The sequence below is a fragment of the Electrona antarctica genome (assembly GCF_951216825.1).
Source record: "Electrona antarctica genome assembly, chromosome: 11".
NCBI lineage: Eukaryota > Metazoa > Chordata > Actinopteri > Myctophiformes > Myctophidae > Electrona > Electrona antarctica.
Window position 1 is genome coordinate 23,160,382 of NC_136792.1, and position 18,202 is coordinate 23,178,583.

At 44.0% G+C, this 18,202-nt stretch overlaps 1 protein-coding gene across 2 annotated transcripts in view; it reads right to left on the reverse strand.

The window, feature by feature from the left end:
• Nucleotides 1-18,202, reverse strand: part of limk1a (LIM domain kinase 1a) — a gene marked incomplete at its 5' end in the record, with an annotated part of 95,917 nt that overhangs the window by 13,680 nt on the left and 64,035 nt on the right. For both annotated transcript variants that reach the window (XM_079514381.1, XM_079514382.1), the window contains 6 exons: nucleotides 1,077-1,163; nucleotides 2,204-2,393; nucleotides 4,049-4,242; nucleotides 5,197-5,302; nucleotides 6,910-7,134; nucleotides 9,008-9,117. In XM_079514381.1, coding sequence (XP_079370507.1) covers nucleotides 1,077-1,163; nucleotides 2,204-2,393; nucleotides 4,049-4,242; nucleotides 5,197-5,302; nucleotides 6,910-7,134; nucleotides 9,008-9,117 — 912 coding nt within the window. The remainder of the gene's footprint in view (nucleotides 1-1,076; nucleotides 1,164-2,203; nucleotides 2,394-4,048; nucleotides 4,243-5,196; nucleotides 5,303-6,909; nucleotides 7,135-9,007; nucleotides 9,118-18,202) is intronic.

Here is an 18,202-nt window from a genome sequence, read left to right on the forward strand (position 1 = left end):
ATAATGAGCGAGTCCCACGGTACTACTGACCATTAAATACATATTATTAGCATTATTGGCAAAGAATAACATGCCAGTCAAGGGTGGACTGTGTCTTACAAACAGGTAATTGCATGCCTCTTATGGGATAACAATCAGTCTAAAGTTTTTATCTTATTTTTTGGAGGTCAGTAACAAGTAGATAGCCTACAGTAGGGCCATTTCTGACTGTCTTTCTACCGTAATGACGGGTCTGATGACAGGCGGTGTCTGAAGTGTACAATCCATCCTTGAGATAACAGAAGGGCTGTATTTAAACCTCATCTGCAACCTCCCACCTGGCGTCTGGCAGCTATTTTTGTGTATGTATGGTATAGCAGCACTCCTCCTTGGGCCAAAACCTGTGCTTAGATTTAGTTTATTTAATCTGTGGCACATTTATGTAGAACAGCCACTTTTAAGCAAAGCTATTTTCACACTGGAAGTGCGGTCTGCTGCTGTTGATTCATGAGCACTGGTTCTGGTTGTGTGTGTGTGTGTGTGTGTGTGTGTGTGTGTGTGTGTGTGTGTGTGTGTATGTGTGTGTGTGTGTGTGTGTGTGTGTGTGTGTGTGTGTGTGTGTGTGTGTGTGTGTGTGTGTGTGTGTGTGTGTGTGTGTGTGTGTGTGTGTGCGTGTGCGTGTGATAAATAAACTGAACTGAACTGAACTGAACTGAACTGAACTGAACTGAACTGAACTGAACTGAACTGAACTGAACTGAACTGAACTGAAACTGAACTATCTCCATATTTTAACTTTTTGTGTGTTTTTTCCTAAATTAACGCCCTACAGTGATCATACTACAGCGTCACACAAAAGCATAAAAAAGATCTACAAAGCAAAGCATTTGAGCTTGTAGATCTGCTACTTTTTCCTTTTTTTTAAAGTAACAGTTCTGGACATACTGTACTGTATGAGGTTATCCACCCGACAGAGACGATATGTAGCTCAAATCTAAAATGACACAGATGTTTTCCCGCGTTTAACAGGTTAATTGTCAAGTCTAATAATTGTCACATGGTGTCACACAGTCTGTTACCCGTCACTCGTCACCCACCTCTTTCAGGAATGTTCTTTGTGTCTCGTCGTCGAAGCGAATCAGCTCTTTCATCACCATCACCTCGCCGGTCTCCCGGTGTGTCACCTGTGACAACAACACGCCACAGCAGTATCGTTAGGCCGGGAAAGACGTGACCTCATCCATGTGACTTTTACACTGTCGCTGTAGGCATGAGAGACATGCTGCATCCACTTGATCCAACCTCTCCGCATCAAATGACCCGGTTTGACACCACTTTCTTTCACCCGAATTAATTCCTCCCCAAACACATTTCCGCGTGTTGTCACTGATGTTGTATCCTACCGACTCACCTGTCATTGAGGAGGCGGGGGGGGGGGGGGGGGGGGGGGTTAGAGCCTCCCGTCCGACACTCCCTGCTGACAGCCCTTAGGATTACGTGACGAATATCCCCCACACCCTCCCCGCCCATCTTCCTCCTCCGAACATGTCCGAACACACATTGTTTTCGTATAGACCCTCGACAAATCCTTGGATGCACCACAGTGGATTCAAAACCCCAGATTCCACGGTGGTGGGCAACTACTGTACCACTGAGTCCACTAAAACCATGTACATACTTTGCTGACATACTTTATGTCCTACATTGTCCTTGTTTTTACTTTGTCCTACATAATGGAAATAACGTTATTCGGAGTTTTGAAAATGGAATTAAATCATCCTAATTGAAGCTGGGACAGAGCGAGGGGAAGAGGAGGGGCCTATGAGGGAAGGACACCAATTTGGTGGAGCACACACACACACACACACACACACACACACACACACACACACACACACACACACACACACACACACACACACACACACACACACACACACACACACACACACACACACACACACACACACACACACACACACACACACACACACACACACACACACACACACACACACACACACACACACACACACACACACACACACAGCCAGCCTTTCCTTTACACTGCGTCTGATAGAATGTCTCCATGCTGCCACCTGCTGGACATGCTTTAAAAGCCTGGGTGGGGTCATGCAAGGTGCTGGTAGAACAGTACAGTACTGTATGTGTGTGTGTGTGTGTGTGTGTGTGTGTGTGTGTGTGTGTGTGTGTGTGTGTGTACCTTAATGGCCTGTCCAAAGCAGCCCTTCCCCAGCACCTCTCCATGGATGAGGTCGGAGGGACGGAAGATGCGGTGTAGCCGGTTGGAGGGGACGACGCGGAGCGACTCGGAGCGGTTGATGTCCTTCCTCTGTGACAGAGAAGAGGCCGCGGTGCTGGCACATGGAGACTTGTCTATGCTGAGACTTCTCCTGCATGGGGGGAGAGAGAGAGAGGGGAGAGAGAGGGGGGAGAGAGAGGGGGGAGAGAGAGAGGGGGGGGGGGGGGAGTGGGGGGAGGGAGAGAGAGGGGGGAGGGAGAGAGAGAGAGAGAAAACAAAGGAGGACAGGGAGGGTGTGAATATAAATATTTTAGAGCTACATAAGCTGCTCATAGGCAGAGTCATCAACATGCAGAGTTGCTGCTGCTAATTAGATGTCAGTGTGACAGGCAGTCATTACCGCATTGTCGCGAATATAATAAGTTGACTCTGATTATAAGATGACTCTGATTATAAGACGATGACGCCCATTTTTCAAGACTCATTTGTGTAAAAAAAACAACATTGAAGACAAAATCTGGTTCTCTGAAAGGAAAATCATTCTATTTTAAAATGTTAGTAACATTTAAATATGTATAATTTTACTAATACGTGTGTAGACTAGACCATAGTACCTTAGTATAGGGTACCGTAGTAAAGGTACACTATTGAAGGAGAAGAAAAACTGGTATTTCTTATACCAGTAACAATCAGGCTATATTTCAGGTCTCCTTGCTTTAACGTTAGTTCCTACCTTAGCGAATGTTGTTAGGGGGACATGTAAAAGTGTGGGACAGCCAGATCCACGGTGTTATGAAGCAGAGGTTATGAAGTTACTGCTATGAAGCGCTGCTGTATTGGTTCCAGTTGAATAAAGACTTATCCTCTGTTGTTTGGTTAACTTTTAGAGATGTCACGTCGCGTTCCTCCTCCTCCATCTATTTTAGCAGTAGTAGTGTCTGTCTGTTGCTTCTGTCCCTTATTCATAACACTGGTTTCAGCAGTACTGGCGCCATCTAGTTGCGCGGATGTGTAAAGGATATGTCAAAAAGTCCAGTCCGCGAATATAATATGACCCTGTTTTATAGGATATTTTGCATTTGAAAAAAAATTATAATAATAATGTTCTACATTTTAAAACAAATCTCAGAAATTCCATAAAAAAAATTAAAAAAAAGAAGTAGTGCAAATAGCCGATCTACAAAGTCACAGGGCGAAGCGACACGATTTTGTTTGTTTCCGGGGCAAACATTGATTTTTCTTAATTTCTTTTATAATTTCTTATATTTGTTTATATCAACGAATCGACATAATTGACTAAATTTAATACTTTGTTGTACAACAGTACAAAAAAAGGTCTTGCAAGAACATCAATCAATTATTGATTATGTTTTATAATCCATTAACCCATTGATACCTGAGGCTGAATCTGGGAACGCCTTCTAGGGCCTGACCTAAGGTTTCTGAAAACCTTCAAATTTTGATTCATTATTTTTTTAAATAGTTATGTTTTTTTCAAAAATAGCAGACCTACAAGTTCATAGCGCGCCACTCGGTGGCGCGCTATGAGCTTGTAGATCTGCTATTTTTCAATAGCTAAATTATAACAATAGCTGATGAGACACAGAGAGAGCGCCGGCATCAAGGGTAGAACAACGTATAGGTTGCACCAGGCATCAATGGGTTAAATAGATTATTTCGATTAACTGTTGCAATCCTAAACCGTTGGATACACGTCAAATTGAAACAGCCTTTTATTTATCTGTGTGTGGGCGTGTGTGTGTGTGTGTGTGTGTGTGTGTGTGTGTGTGTGTGTGTTTCTCTTACGTGATGATGCGAGAGCGCAGGTTGTTGATGTCTGGGTTGGGGGGCTGGGTGATGGGGCTAGGACTCTCTGACAGAGGGGTGTACAGGGGCAGGTCCAGCTGGTCCTCACCACACCCTCCGTGGCCCGGGCTGTGAGGGTCGTGTTCGATGGTGAGCTGGAGGAGTCGGCTGGTCTCCTGGATCAACAGGTCAATCTGTGTGTGTGTGTGTTGGGGGGGGGGGGGGGGGGGGGCAGAAGGGCTAGTTACCAGTGTTGCCATGTATGCTTTAAGTAAACAATGTTTTCTGTAACATACTAGTTGCGTATTTGGACTTGCTTAATTTCTTTTTTGATAAATAATATTTAATCCAGTGGTTCATAGACTCCCAAATTAGGTCCCTGGACACCAGGTTGAGAAGCACTGTGATAGGTCAGGTTTTCCTGTTTCTGTCTTGTTAAAGCTGCACTTTCCACTTTCCTCTTCTACCCTGGAGTTTCCTGCACAAGTGCTGACATTTTTACCATTGAGCTAATAGAGCCTGCCTGCTAACCTGCTGTGTCTAGGTGAGACACGACCTTTGACCTGTGTCTAGGTGAGACACGACCTTTGACACGATCTAAGTGTCTCAGTCAGTAGAAGAGCAGGGAGACTAAATACAACCACTCCAATTGTATAAGTTATATTATATTAACATACTCTACCAATACTCTACCAATACTCTACCAATACTCTACCAATACTCTACCAACAAAACATTATATTAACATACTCTACCAATACTCTACCAACAAAACATTTAAAATCTATAAGTTATATTATATTAACATACTCTACCAATACTCTACCAACAAAACATTTAAAATTGTATTCATTAAAAAGGTTACATAGTGTCACGTCAAGGAGTGTGAATATTCAAATCCTTCATTTAAAGGACAATCATTTCCAGCGCCCTTGACATCAAGAGCATAATAGGTTTTGCACGTACTCCAATATGCATTCACAGGTGGCTGTTAATGGAAGTCTGTGCGTGCGTGCGTGCGTGCGTGCGTGCGTGCGTGCGTGCGTGCGTGCGTGCGTGCGTGCGTGCGTGCGTGCGTGCGTGCGTGCGTATGTGCGTGCGTGCGATGTGCGTGCGTATGTGCGTGCGTGCAGGGGCTTAGTTCCCACCTCATCCAGGGGAACGTTGTGAATGGGCGTTCCGTTGATCTCCAGAATCCTGTCGCCAACGTGAATGGAGTTCATCACATCTGGACTGATGCAGTCAGTGTCCACCCTGAATAAGGAATGACAATGACAATCACATCTGGACTATGACAATGACAATCACATCTGGACTATGACAATGACAATCACATCTGGACTATGACAATGACAATCACATCTGGACTATGACAATTACATCTGGACTGATGCGGCCAGTGTCCACCCTGCATAAGGAATGACAATGGTAAGGACTCGACGTGGGTCAAACGTTCACTTCCCCACAAACGTCCCCCCCCCCACAGCTTATTGCCCCACCTTTGAGTTCAGCCATGCGGGATTGGTGTGAATGACCTGACAATCCATCACACTAAAAGCCTGATTTACACTTGGTTCCGTGTGGTGTCGGGCACCCTGTCGTATGCATCATGCATCACATGGCCCCAGTGCATGCTCTCACATAGAAAATGAATTGGGGCCCTCGATGTCTGTAAACACATTTACTGTAGTGTGGATGCTCTTAAACCATCAAGACCCATTCTGAAACTCCTTCTAAATCCTACCGAAGTTTTCTGAAAAACTACCGTTATATCGTCTCTGTCGGGTGGAAACCTCATTATGTCCAAAACTGAGAATTTCTGGATTCAAATTCAATATATAAAATAGCAAAAGTAGCAGATTGACAAGCTCAAAGCGCATTTTGAGCTTGTGAATCTGCTTCTTTTGATGCTTTTGTGTGACGCTGTAGTATGATCAAGTAGGGCCAGCATTCATATGTCCATGGCAAAAACATAATTTTGACAAAAATATGACGCCTGCTAGAGTAATACTCAATCTGAAGAATTATGCTGATGCTTTAAGGAACTCTAGTCTAGAATACAATCAGAGCTCTCATAATAGTTCTGCAGGAGGCCATGGGCGAACCCGCTACATGATAAGATTTCTATTTATGATTATGAATGACATTAAGTTCCACATTTTAACTGCAATGGTTCCATTTTCATTATCAGTCTATTGAAGACATTTCAAATTAACCTCATTCACCCCCACTATGCCATTTCTTTATGCTCTCTCCCTAATCGCTAATCCTCTGTCAAGTTCATCTTAACTAAATTTGCACACTTTCACCCACGCACGCAGGCACACACGTTTGACATTAACATTTTAGCACAACGATTTTATCAATGCCATTCGTACAGTTTCTTTGCAATTTTAGCTGTAAACCTATAGAGCCGAAAAATAGTCGATCTGCAAGCTCACAACACGTCGCAGATGGACAATTTTCCGGTGCACGGCAACAACGTGTAAATCAGGCATATCCCCAACTCTACATCCCTAAACCTAACCTTTAATTGTCCAGTCCTAACATTACCCCAACCTGAGTCCATTCCTCATTTTAAACCTCTAATTATGAAGCCTGAGGAAGGTCGCAAGACCGAAACGTTGCTTGCTTTGCTTTAATAAAAATCTCTGAAACCAGTAAGTGGCAGTGTGCGGGTGTCCCTCCTTCAACATTGTATATGCCTCGTCATCATCGCACCTGCTCCAAACCTGCCGGGTGTGCGGAAGTCATCTCTCTATAAACCTCTAATTATAAATCACGCACGCACGCACGCACGCACGCACGCACGCACGCACGCACGCACGCACGCACGCACGCACGCAGTGCAGCAGACTTACTGTGACACTCTGACGGTGGGTTGGGTGTGTTCGGGGCTGTAGCCGTTAGGAGGGCTGATTGGCTGGTCGATGGAGACGGAGATGCCCCGCCCCCGGCGCCCGTTGCCACCGGCGTCTGCGGAGGCCGGGATGGACACCAGCGTCACCGTGTGGGGGATGCGCGAGCATGACGACGAGTCCGGCAGGGTCACCGGGGTCACGATGGTCTGGTAGTAACACTGACCGCTACACAACATCACCGCACACAGAGAGACACCGCGGGGGAGCAGGGAGAAGGGGTGAACAGGAGAGAGAGGGAGAGAGAGAGAGAGAGAGAGAGAGATAATTGAACTGAGAGTGTAGAATTTAAGGTAAACACTAGAAAGTACATCAAATGCATACAGTATGATAATGCAAATATATATACATATACATATACACACATGTGTCTGAGTGCGTGTGCATGTGCATTACATGTAGATACGTGTGAGTATGTGTGAGTAAAATAGATGTTTTTAAATACAACCCGTCTTGTTTGACTTTGCTTGACGTCAATGATCTGTATACTGTGTGTGTGTGTGTGTGTGTGTGTGTGTGTGTGTGTGTGTGTGTGTGTGTGTGTGTGTGTGTGTGTGTGTGTGTGTGTGTGTGTGTGTGTACATGTGTGTACATGCGTGTGTTATTGAACCATCTTTGGTAAACAAACATATTGCATAACTGTGAGGCTCTCACGGCTGGCGTCTATAAATGGCTTTATTCAGTGTGAGGCCTTATGAAATATCTATCAGATGATTAAAAACCAAGGGCTGCTGAATGTCCCCTATTCAGCAGAAATATCGTCAGGTGGAAAGTGAAACTTTGTATGTCCAATACTGTTACTTTCAGGATTCAAATTCAAAAACAGCAAAAGTAGCAGATTGTAAAACTCAAAACATGCCGCATTTCGGCCCTGTGGATCTGCTGCTGTTGTTGTTTTTTGATGCTGTGTAGTGTGATCAAGCAGGCAGTAGGGCATTCATTTACGAAAAAACACAAAAAGTTAAAATATGGAGATAAGCGGTTTCTGCCTGACAGCAACGATATATGCTAAACACAGACTCCTAACTTGAATAAGACCGCTGACGTATAAACACAGGGCAGTATTATGCGTGTCTTAAGTACCAGGTCTTATTACTTAACTTAAGACCTGGAGGCGTGATCAATGCCATTTGGCTATTCTGAGTGGCCAAACAGCATTGACCACGCCTCCAGGTCTTAAGTTAAGTAATAAGACCTGGTACTTAAAACATGCATAATACTGCCCTAGATAGAGTGTGTAGGCTGTGACATGTTCACTGCTGCTCTTAGGTATTTTAAAAAGGTTAAATCATGATTTATTTTTTTACATTTGGATTGCTATGGTGGCTGTTGCTATTTCATATTGATTTGCGTGTAGTTGATTACTGTCTGCTTCAATGATCAGATAGATTAAATGCACATATGTGTGATTGACTGTCCTTGGAGACTGTGCTTCATTTTGATTGATTCAAATAACATGATTAAATTGTGTGTGTGTGTGTGTGTGTGTGTGTGTGTGTGTGTGTGTGTGTGTGTGTGTGTGTGTGTGTGTGTGTGTGTGTGTGTGTGTGTGTGTGTGTGTGTGTGTGTGTGTGTGTGTGGCGGCAGGGGGGTGGGGTTCAAATGACACAGTGGTTCTGGTTAATACCAACTGCAACTATTGATTATTTTCTAAGCAATTACTATATGAATTACTTTTGATTAATCAAATAATCTTGAAGCGTGTATAGTGTATACACGTATATCAACAAATCAATGTCGAAAAATTAAAACATTTGTCATTTTCAACTTAACAGTGTTGGGTAAAACAAATAGTGAAAATAGCCTATAATCTATCACAACATGTTGCGACGTTCTGCTGGCGTCATTTTCAGTACTTTTGAAAAATGTATTATTAAACAAACAATATGAACTATAATAATGTGTTACACCGGCGCCAATCTGATTGATTATGATAACACGTTTGGAATGGGTGTGAGATCTATTTTACAGTATAGGAGCAGCACAGGCTCTAGACAACATCAACCGCTACCAGAGCGGTTGTGGTGGTTGTGGTTCTCACCAGTAGAGCTTGGACCTCTCCACCAGGGCATAGGTGTCTCCATCTCCGATGAACGCCTTGCAGTTCAGACAGGTGAAGCATTCTGGGTGATACTTCTGTTCCCCGGCAACCTGCACAAACAGCAGAACAACAAAGTATGGTTATGAATGGACATCTTATCGCTATCATAAAATACAGCTTGAAACCTGAGCACATACTGTACAGTACAGTTGAATCCAATGCATTCTCAAACCCAATGCTTTAAACGGGTTGACAAGTTGGGGCAAAATCTAACCATGTGTAAACAGATTCGAAACCCAGGTCTCATGTGTTGGAACCTAGCGACTAGCCTAAAAGGGAATTCTTCCTCACCCTGGGAAGATATTAGGCTCTGAGCCACTCGGCCACCACACTCATGGCACTAATACAACTCCTGGGAACTCCAATTGGAAAGACAACATTTTGTCCACCAGCCTGAAATGGGAGTTCTTAATGGGGCTGTCCTGTCGCGTGCCAAGTTGGTGAGGACCTGATTATGAATGATTCCAAGCTTATCAATATGCATCTGGAACAGAGCTCGGGTCGCTCTGCCAAGCCTCATGGGACCGAAGCGGTCTAATTTTGGGCTGCTTCATTAAAACAACCCATTAAACATCAATAACCATTGTCAGTGGTGAAGACAACATTATACAACTCATACATAGCCACAAAACACTGATGTGGGTTTGTTAGTGGGACTTCAATGTGAACTAAAAACAACGCACCAAGTCTGGATGAAATAAACAACCCCACAGAGCTACGCTGTGAGCAGAATAACAAGCAAAGTACAGAATGAGAGACCCCAGAAGAACTACTCTGAGAAGTAGGCCAGGATCTGGTCACCCAGGGCCCAGTGGAGATTGGGTTAGCTATACTGTAGCTGCCAAATGGGTCTGGCTAGCTTCAAGCCTGTTTACGAGCAGCTAGGGATGGAATTGAGTTACAGCCAAAAAACAGAGCAGGCAATGATACGATTAACTAAAGCGAGATCTGGGTTTGATTGCTGGAGCACGACATTTCCTCCTCCTTAGTTTGTCAAGAGATTGATCTATAAGGCAGTGGTTTGTGACCAAAGGCTAGTCAAAATCTCAAGGTATATCTGAGAGCAACAATAGTCGATCTGATTTAAAAAAAAAGAAAAAAAGAAATACATTATTTATATATATATTGTCAAAATATCACTGGCTCAAGTGTCCTTGTGGTTAGAGTGTCCACCTTCAGACTTGGAGGTTGGGAGTTCAATCCTCCGGTCGAGTCATACCAAAGACTACAAAACAAAAAGGTACACAATGCCGCCCTGCATGGCACTCGCATCAAGGCCTGGATTGGGGTTCACAGTCCCTGCAACATACATACAGTACAGTACTAGTACAGTCATGCCCGGGGGACGGACGGACGGACAGGAGATAGGCTCTATGGCCTATGGGCCACATGGCTCGGGAACACTACATCAGTGCACCTCGGGCACACTATCTGGGAATCACCGCTTGTAACGGACAATTTAACCTTCCAATGTTTCCAATAATCTTTGGCACGTTACTTCACAGGTGTGGATGGGAGTGATCAGTGAGCAGTAGACATTGAAATAAAGATATTGATGTACAGTAGAGATTCCAGTTTTACTTGTATTTATTGTAGTCGCAGCATTGTCATTTCTGTATACAGTATACCCTGATCTCCTGTGGTTCTCTGTCTGCTTCTGTCTGCCTGGCTGGTGAGAACGGTGTGCTCCCCCAGTACCTGTGTCCTAAATAGCCCACAAAACATACCCAGTGCTGTCAAATCTAGATCCCCCCAAGTGTCCAAAAATAATATTGCCAAAAGAACAAATAATATACCACCATCATAATGGCTCCTACACTGCTCTTAACCACTTAAACCCATATGTCCCTCAGGGCTCCATGCTAGTGACTTTTCTGTTTGTGCTCTATGGCTTTAACATCTTCACTGAAACAGCAGATCGCCTGCCACTGTTTATCGTAGTGCTACAGTGTCTGTGTGTCGTCGTCGTCGTCCCCCTCTAATTCAGTCCGGTGAACCAGTCCCCATTGTGGTGCATGTAAAGTTGTCTGGGGGGGGGGGGGGGGGGGCCACGCTGGGCAAGACCTATACTGTGGACGCTATCATCTTTTTTGGGCGGAAGTTGCGGGATTTTGGCGGAAGTACCGCTCAAGGAAATTACGTTGATGCTTTATAAATCCGTTTACATTCTCTGTGAATGAAAAAAGTGTTGTGAATTGATTGGTCGGAAAAATATCGTATCCGGGGGAAATACATCTGTTGGAGAGTCATCTCTGCTGTCTTCTTTGTCATCTCATCCTGTCTGTCTATAAATTGATTAATTCATTTGTGTGGACGTGGTACACAGATTTCCTCCCTGCCTCAGGGCTGTGTGTGTGTCTGTCCGTGTGTCCGTGCGCGGGTGCGTGCGTGCGTGCGTGCGTGCGTGCGTGCGTGCGTGCGTGCGTGCGTGCGTTCCTCTGGTTTCCTTGGTGATACTCCCAGGAGGGCATGGCAGACATATGGATGGATATTACACATTGATTTTATTGATCATTTTATTCTCTTGTCTTTTCCACGCTGCAGTTTCTTTCTTCCCCCACATGCCTTTCTTATTTTGCTGTGGTTCCATGAGTTTTATTGGCTCTTTATATTAGATGCAGCAGCCGTCCTGTCTGAGGGGAGCAGCAGCGCTCACATTTCCATAAAGCTTTTACTTTGAAGGGTGCAGCTGACAGCTGAGGCTGAACCTCTTCTGTCTCCATGAGTAGAGAAGTCTCTCTTCCATCAGCTCCTCTACAAAACCATAACCAACCCTCCATGAGTAGAGAAGTCTCTCTTCCATCAGCTCCTCTACAAAACCATAACCAACCCCACAATGGTTGCAAAACACATACTTTGAATTTGGTCTTGTATTTAGTATTATTATTCCATCCATAATGCCAAATAATTAGGTTTGTTTGACCCTTTTTCTTAAAGATTTATTTGGGGCTTTTTATGCCTTTATTATAGATAGCTGACAGGAAATGGGGAGTGACACGCATATGCAGCAAAGGCCATCGGGATGGGAACTGGAACCAGCAACACACTGTCACGCTACACAGTAGCCTAGGTGCCTCTGGACCGCTATGCCAGCGGTCCAGCCCCCCCTTTTTTCCTTTACCTACACAAACCCTATTCTATATGTTTGTTTGTTTTTTTGTGGCTTTCGCCTTTATTTTATATTTTTTATGGAGGGACAGACAGTAGGCTGACAGGAAATGGGGAGAGAGATGGGGGGATGTCATGCAGTGAAGGCTGTCGGGATCGGGAGTCGAACCTGCGGCACACTGCCAGACTGGATTACCAGCCACGGTGCCTGTACGGCTGTGAGCCCAGGCCCACAAACCCTATTCTGAGCATGTGATAAATACGTGCACATTCTTCACAAAAAGGCGAACATTCCGGCAAAAATAGTATACCTACAAGGTTGATCTGCTATTTTTGCTATTTGGAGAGCAACAAAGTCTATAGGGTTTAAGTGGTTAAAATAATTGGGCTCCAGATCAACCTTGCATCCATTTAGTTTTATTTTAAGTTATTCCGTGTGCTGCATTCTCTCTCTCTAAACCCCACCCCACCAGTGCCTACATTAGAATTGCAAATCACTGCAGTTCCACGCGGGGAGCCAGGGGGGCATGCAGTCCCATATCCACCCCACCCATCCCATCCCAAATATTTATGCCAATCAAGGCATAAATGAAAGCCTCTGAAAATGAAAGCTCTTGGGACTGTGGGACAGTGGTATTTCTTCTTGACCTCTAGCTCTGAAGGTCAGGGTCACAAAGGAAAACAGTGATTTAGTGAGTGAGTGGGTTGGTGGTCATCAACCGCACAGCTTTACCCCAGGGACAACATTTATAGATAACACTTCAGGTTATTCACTGTCAATCGATCAGAGCTTCACAAGCAAGAACACTATTGTAGTTAACATTTCCATCTTTTGTGGTTTGATTGTTTTATCGTTCTCACAGCCTGTAGGCTTATGAAAGAGAGTGAAATCCGCAATGGTTTATATTCGGTGTACAGAATATGAAGTCATTTAGCAACAGGACATAATATAGAATATACAGTGAAAAGTAATTGTACACATATTGCAAATCCAGTATGTGTAAAGAGAGAACAAAAATATAGAAAGAGAGAGAGTGAAAAATTAAGAAAAAGACAAAGAGACACAGAGAGACAGACAGAGAGAGAGAGAGAGAGAGAGAGAGAGAGAGAGAGAGAGAGAGAGAGAGAGAGAGAGAGAGAGAGTGCAGTCAGATGAGCAGAATGAATCAAATCACTGACTGAGAAGGTTCTTATTTTCCCTTGAAACTGCTTTGTAAAAATGTTCATAAACAACTATAACCACCTCATATGGTTTTGGAACGTACAGTAATGCCACAGGAATGTAAACACATAACCTCACAACACATCGTATGCATCATGTAATGAAAGCTGTTTCTAACCACTTCAATCTTTATTGTACTTTGTCCCCCTGGGGTCTATATACTAGGGTGGCTGTGGCTCAGGAGGTAGAGCAGGTCGTCCAATGATCCAATGATCCATGGGTCAGCGGTTCAAAACCCCGGCTCCTCCTGTCTACATGTCGAAGTGTCCTTGGGCAAGACACTGAACCCCAAATTGCTCCCGATGTGCTGGTTGGTACCTTGCATGGCTTCCACCGCAATCGGTGTATGAATGTGTGTGTGTGAATGGATGAATGTAATGCATAATCTATGTAAAGCGCCTTGGATAAAGGCGCTATATAAATGCACCATTTATACTTGGTCCCATCCCTTCCCCCCCAATCTATAACAGATGTCTTTGTAGAGAATAGCCGATCTACAAGCTCACACTGTGTCGTGATGCATTGAGCTTGTGGATGGGCTATTTTCGACATTCCCAGAATAGGGATGCAATGGTGTTGGTGTGGTGAGGGACTTAACCACAGTAATACAAGCTGTGTCTGTTTGCATTCCAAAGAAGATGGTGCTGTAATAATGCCTTTCGTAAAAGATCATTTGACGATGAATCACAAAAAAGGACTGCAGATTATTTATGGGGGGGATATTAGGAGAGAGACATGCAAGACAAGACTTGGATTCAAACTCGGGTCCTCACAACAACTCACAACCAAGGAGCGCATTGTGCATCGCGTGTTTCGAGTGGATATGCTACTCTCGATGCTTTTGTGTGACGCTGCTAGTGTGATCAAGTAGGGCACTAATTTACGAAAAATGTAATGTATTTACTGCGGTTAGGTTGAAGGCAATCTGAGAACCCATTGTCAAAAAATAAAGGAACTGCGCCCTCTTTTCCTTTGAATTTGAGTCAAGAGTCTGTCTCGGGAGACTATAGTATAGGTTGAAGGTTGCCTTGAGGACGTCAGTGTCAGTCAGGTACAAACATTTACAGATAGGAGCGAGTGGTAGAGAGGACAGCTGGACAGAGACACATCGCTAGCGTGACACCGTCACACCCTGTGGTTACACACACACACACCCTCACCCAACACACACTTCTCTACAGTACGACCACATCTGATTGGCGGCAGCTGCTGCTCTCACGGAAAACTACCACTTCAGAGTGTTGAGTCAGATTTAGATAAAGACAGAGGGGTAGAGTGCAGTAGGAAGATGAACCATACAAGATACTCCTGTTGTTGAATGAAAAAAATAACGTTGCATATGAACCCCTTCACATCTTAATCCATTGAGACCTGGAACGCATCCATGTCACGTTAGCGTTTAACCACATTAACCATTAACCCATTTTGGGGCGGGAACCCGTTTTGGTGTTTTAAACATTGTTATAATTTAGCTATTGAAAAATAGCAGATCTACAAGCTCATAGCGCGCCACCGAGTGGCGCGCTATGAACTTGTAGGTCTGCTATTTTTGAAAAATCGTTAAAATGTGCCTCAAATCTTTCCGAAAATTGATTTAGAAAACTTTTTTTTTAAAATTTCGACGTCAGGCCTGAATGGGTTAATATCACAACGATCTGCACGCACACTGCCAGTAGGCCAAGGAAGTCTAAATCCCTGAATATCCTATATTATATTAAAATTGGCTAATGGGTTGGCGCTGGGCAGCTGGGCGGATGGACAACAAGCAGTGATGTCAGACACAAACAGAAACTGTTGCCTAACAACGCAGATTTGCACATGACTGTGACAGGCCCTGTGTATATGTGCCTTTGTTGTCTGGTGTCTGTGTTAGAAAGTCCATATCCTGATAGAATTATAATTTGCGTGGATCTGCACATGCTCCCTCTCACTCTGCGTGTGTGTGTGTGTGTGTGTGTGTGTGTGTGTGTGTGTGCCTGCCTGCCTGCCTGCCTTTGTGTCTGGTGTCCGTGTTATAATCCTGTATCCTAATCATCGTGTGTGTAATTATAATTTGCGTCGGTCCAAATCCTCGCTCTCACTAATTTATCCGAATATATGGAACTCTGAGAGTATACAACTGCAACACTTTGTACAGTCTCAGAGGTTAGATGCTAGGGTAGTGTACTTACTGATATTGTCATGATGTAATTGCTTATATAATCTAGATATATCGCTCCACTGAGCAGTTGATTGGAGATAAATCATCCCAAAATAGCATCTCATTTACAGTTCTCAGAGTCACTCTGTTAGCACATAACGAACACTGTTTGTAGCATCTCCATGCAAGTCAAGGAGATGCTATTTTCAGAAAACAAATTTCGAATCAACTGCGCTACGGAGTGATACTACAGTATATGTCACTATTGGACTAGTTACATCAAGACAAGCTAAGAACACAACTCATTGTCCTATTGTTTTAACCCGGGAAAGCATCATTTCAGCATTGGCTATTCAAAAAAAGCAGATCTACAAGCTCACATTTGTACATCTGCTATTTTTGTATATATTTTTAAAATCTTTGATCTTCTCTTCTGGGTGAAAACATTTTCAGATGGGGGTCCGCGTGGTCATATACATATCATACATACATGACAACGTTTGAGAACTACTGATTTAGAAGGCGTGTGGAGTCAACCTCAGGTCTTAATGGGTCATTCTACTCATACAGTATGTGTTCATTTCCCCAGGCATGTACTGTACTGTGCTGTGCCGCACGGGTTCCCAAACAACCATTTGTGGGTCGCGGTCCGGACATCATTTTATAGGTCCCTTCATTTTTTGTTTAGAATTATCATAAAAAACATACACAAAATTATAATTATTATTCATATTAATAATTAATTCATATTTTTCAGCAATATCGTGAAGAAATAAAAGAAAAAGTCAAAGAAATTCAATACATTTGAAAACAAATGTTTAAGAAGTAGTGAAAATAGCCGATCTACCAGCTCACAACATTAGACACGTCTAATTTCTCTTTTGGGTCTTGAGCTATAAGTAAAACGTTTGGGAACCCGAACCACAGTGTACTGTATGTGTCTATGCGTATATTGTACTGTATGTGTCTATGCGTATATTGTACTGTATGTGTCTATGCTGGTTGAACCACTGCTGTAGCGTATACTGTACTGTATGTGTCTATGCGTATCCTGTACTGTATGTGTCTATGCTAGTTGAACCACTGGTGTAGCGTATATACTGTGTCTATGCTACAGTAGTTGAAGTCGCCCTTCTTCTACATCATGAGCTCATGTCTCCCCCCGAGGGGCAGCAAGTATGGGTGGGTGGGGGTCGAGTCACATGGGCCCAGCAGGCATCTGGAACCAGCGTGTGGTCCTGGTTGCCGGGGGTAACCAGGGTTATCAGTCACCTAGTTGGCCTCGACTCCCCTGGACGATAAGATGACTGTATAACCCTGGAGGGGGATGTGGTCACCATCAGGGCCAGTGAGAAATGACAGTCATAACAAAGAACAACCCCCTCCTACACACACACACACACACACACACACACACACACACACACACACACACACACACACACACACACACACACACACACACACACACACACACACACACACACACACACACACACACACACACACACACACACACACACGCACACACACACACACGCACACACACACACACACATGCATGTATGACCACTGTAACCTACCGTCGCTGTCGGGCAGAAACCTCTTATCTCCATATTATAACTTATTGTGCTTTTCCGTAAATTAACGGCATGCTTGATCATACTGTACTACAGCGTCACATGGAAGCATAAGAAATAGCATATCCGCAAGCTCGAAACGCGGCGCAAAGCTACGCGTTTTGAGCTTGTAATCGGCTACTTTTGCTGTTTTTGAATTTGAATCCTGAAAAGTAAGAGTTTTGGACATTATGAGGTTTCTTGCCGCCAGAGATGATATTTAGAATACCAGCTGGGTTTCCCCCCCTAGTTTCATTAGTGATGCTCCCTCCCTCCAACACTGACACACTGCATGACGGGAGTCAATTAAACCTATGGGACTATTTGTGTCATCTGCTGCCCACCCACAGAGTTGAGATCTACCAGACAGTCCACATAAATCCAAACGTGTACATACATGTACTACTCTCTGTGGCCATCTGTGGAAGAGAGAAAGCTAGTGCGATAAGCCATCATTATGCACTGCACCCTGCGGTATTCTGCCAGGAGGCTTTCACACCAAAAAGATATTGCACTTCACACCAACCACACGCTTTCTTGTTAAAGTAAGCCTACTACTGAGCATTTGCATTATAATAGAAGTGATTCTAAACCCTTTTTAATTTCATAAGGACCCATTAAGGATGCATTTAGGCCACACCTCAAGTGATACTGATAATGTAACTCAGAGAGTGTAAAAATGGGGTAACCAAAAGTCTTCCATTTGCGGGTCCATTTGGTTCCATTTGGACTCCTGGTGGCCCCTCGACCCGACATTGAGAACCAGTGCATTATAGTATACTTGACTGGTAGAAATTAGACTTCCATGTTCCATGTAATGTAGTCCAGCTGGCGGGGTTCGCAGATGCATCTGGCTATTGGTCATCATCACCCCACATATCAGATGTAATGACCCTAACGTTTGGTAAATTAACAATGATCTGCACAGGCTTTAGTTGAGTTACTGCTTTTTGCTCGTGAGGGGTCCAACCATGCGTCTGCTTTTGATACCCCTCCCCATGTCATGCGGCAAATAGTGAGCTTATACTGTAGATCAGCTCTTTTCA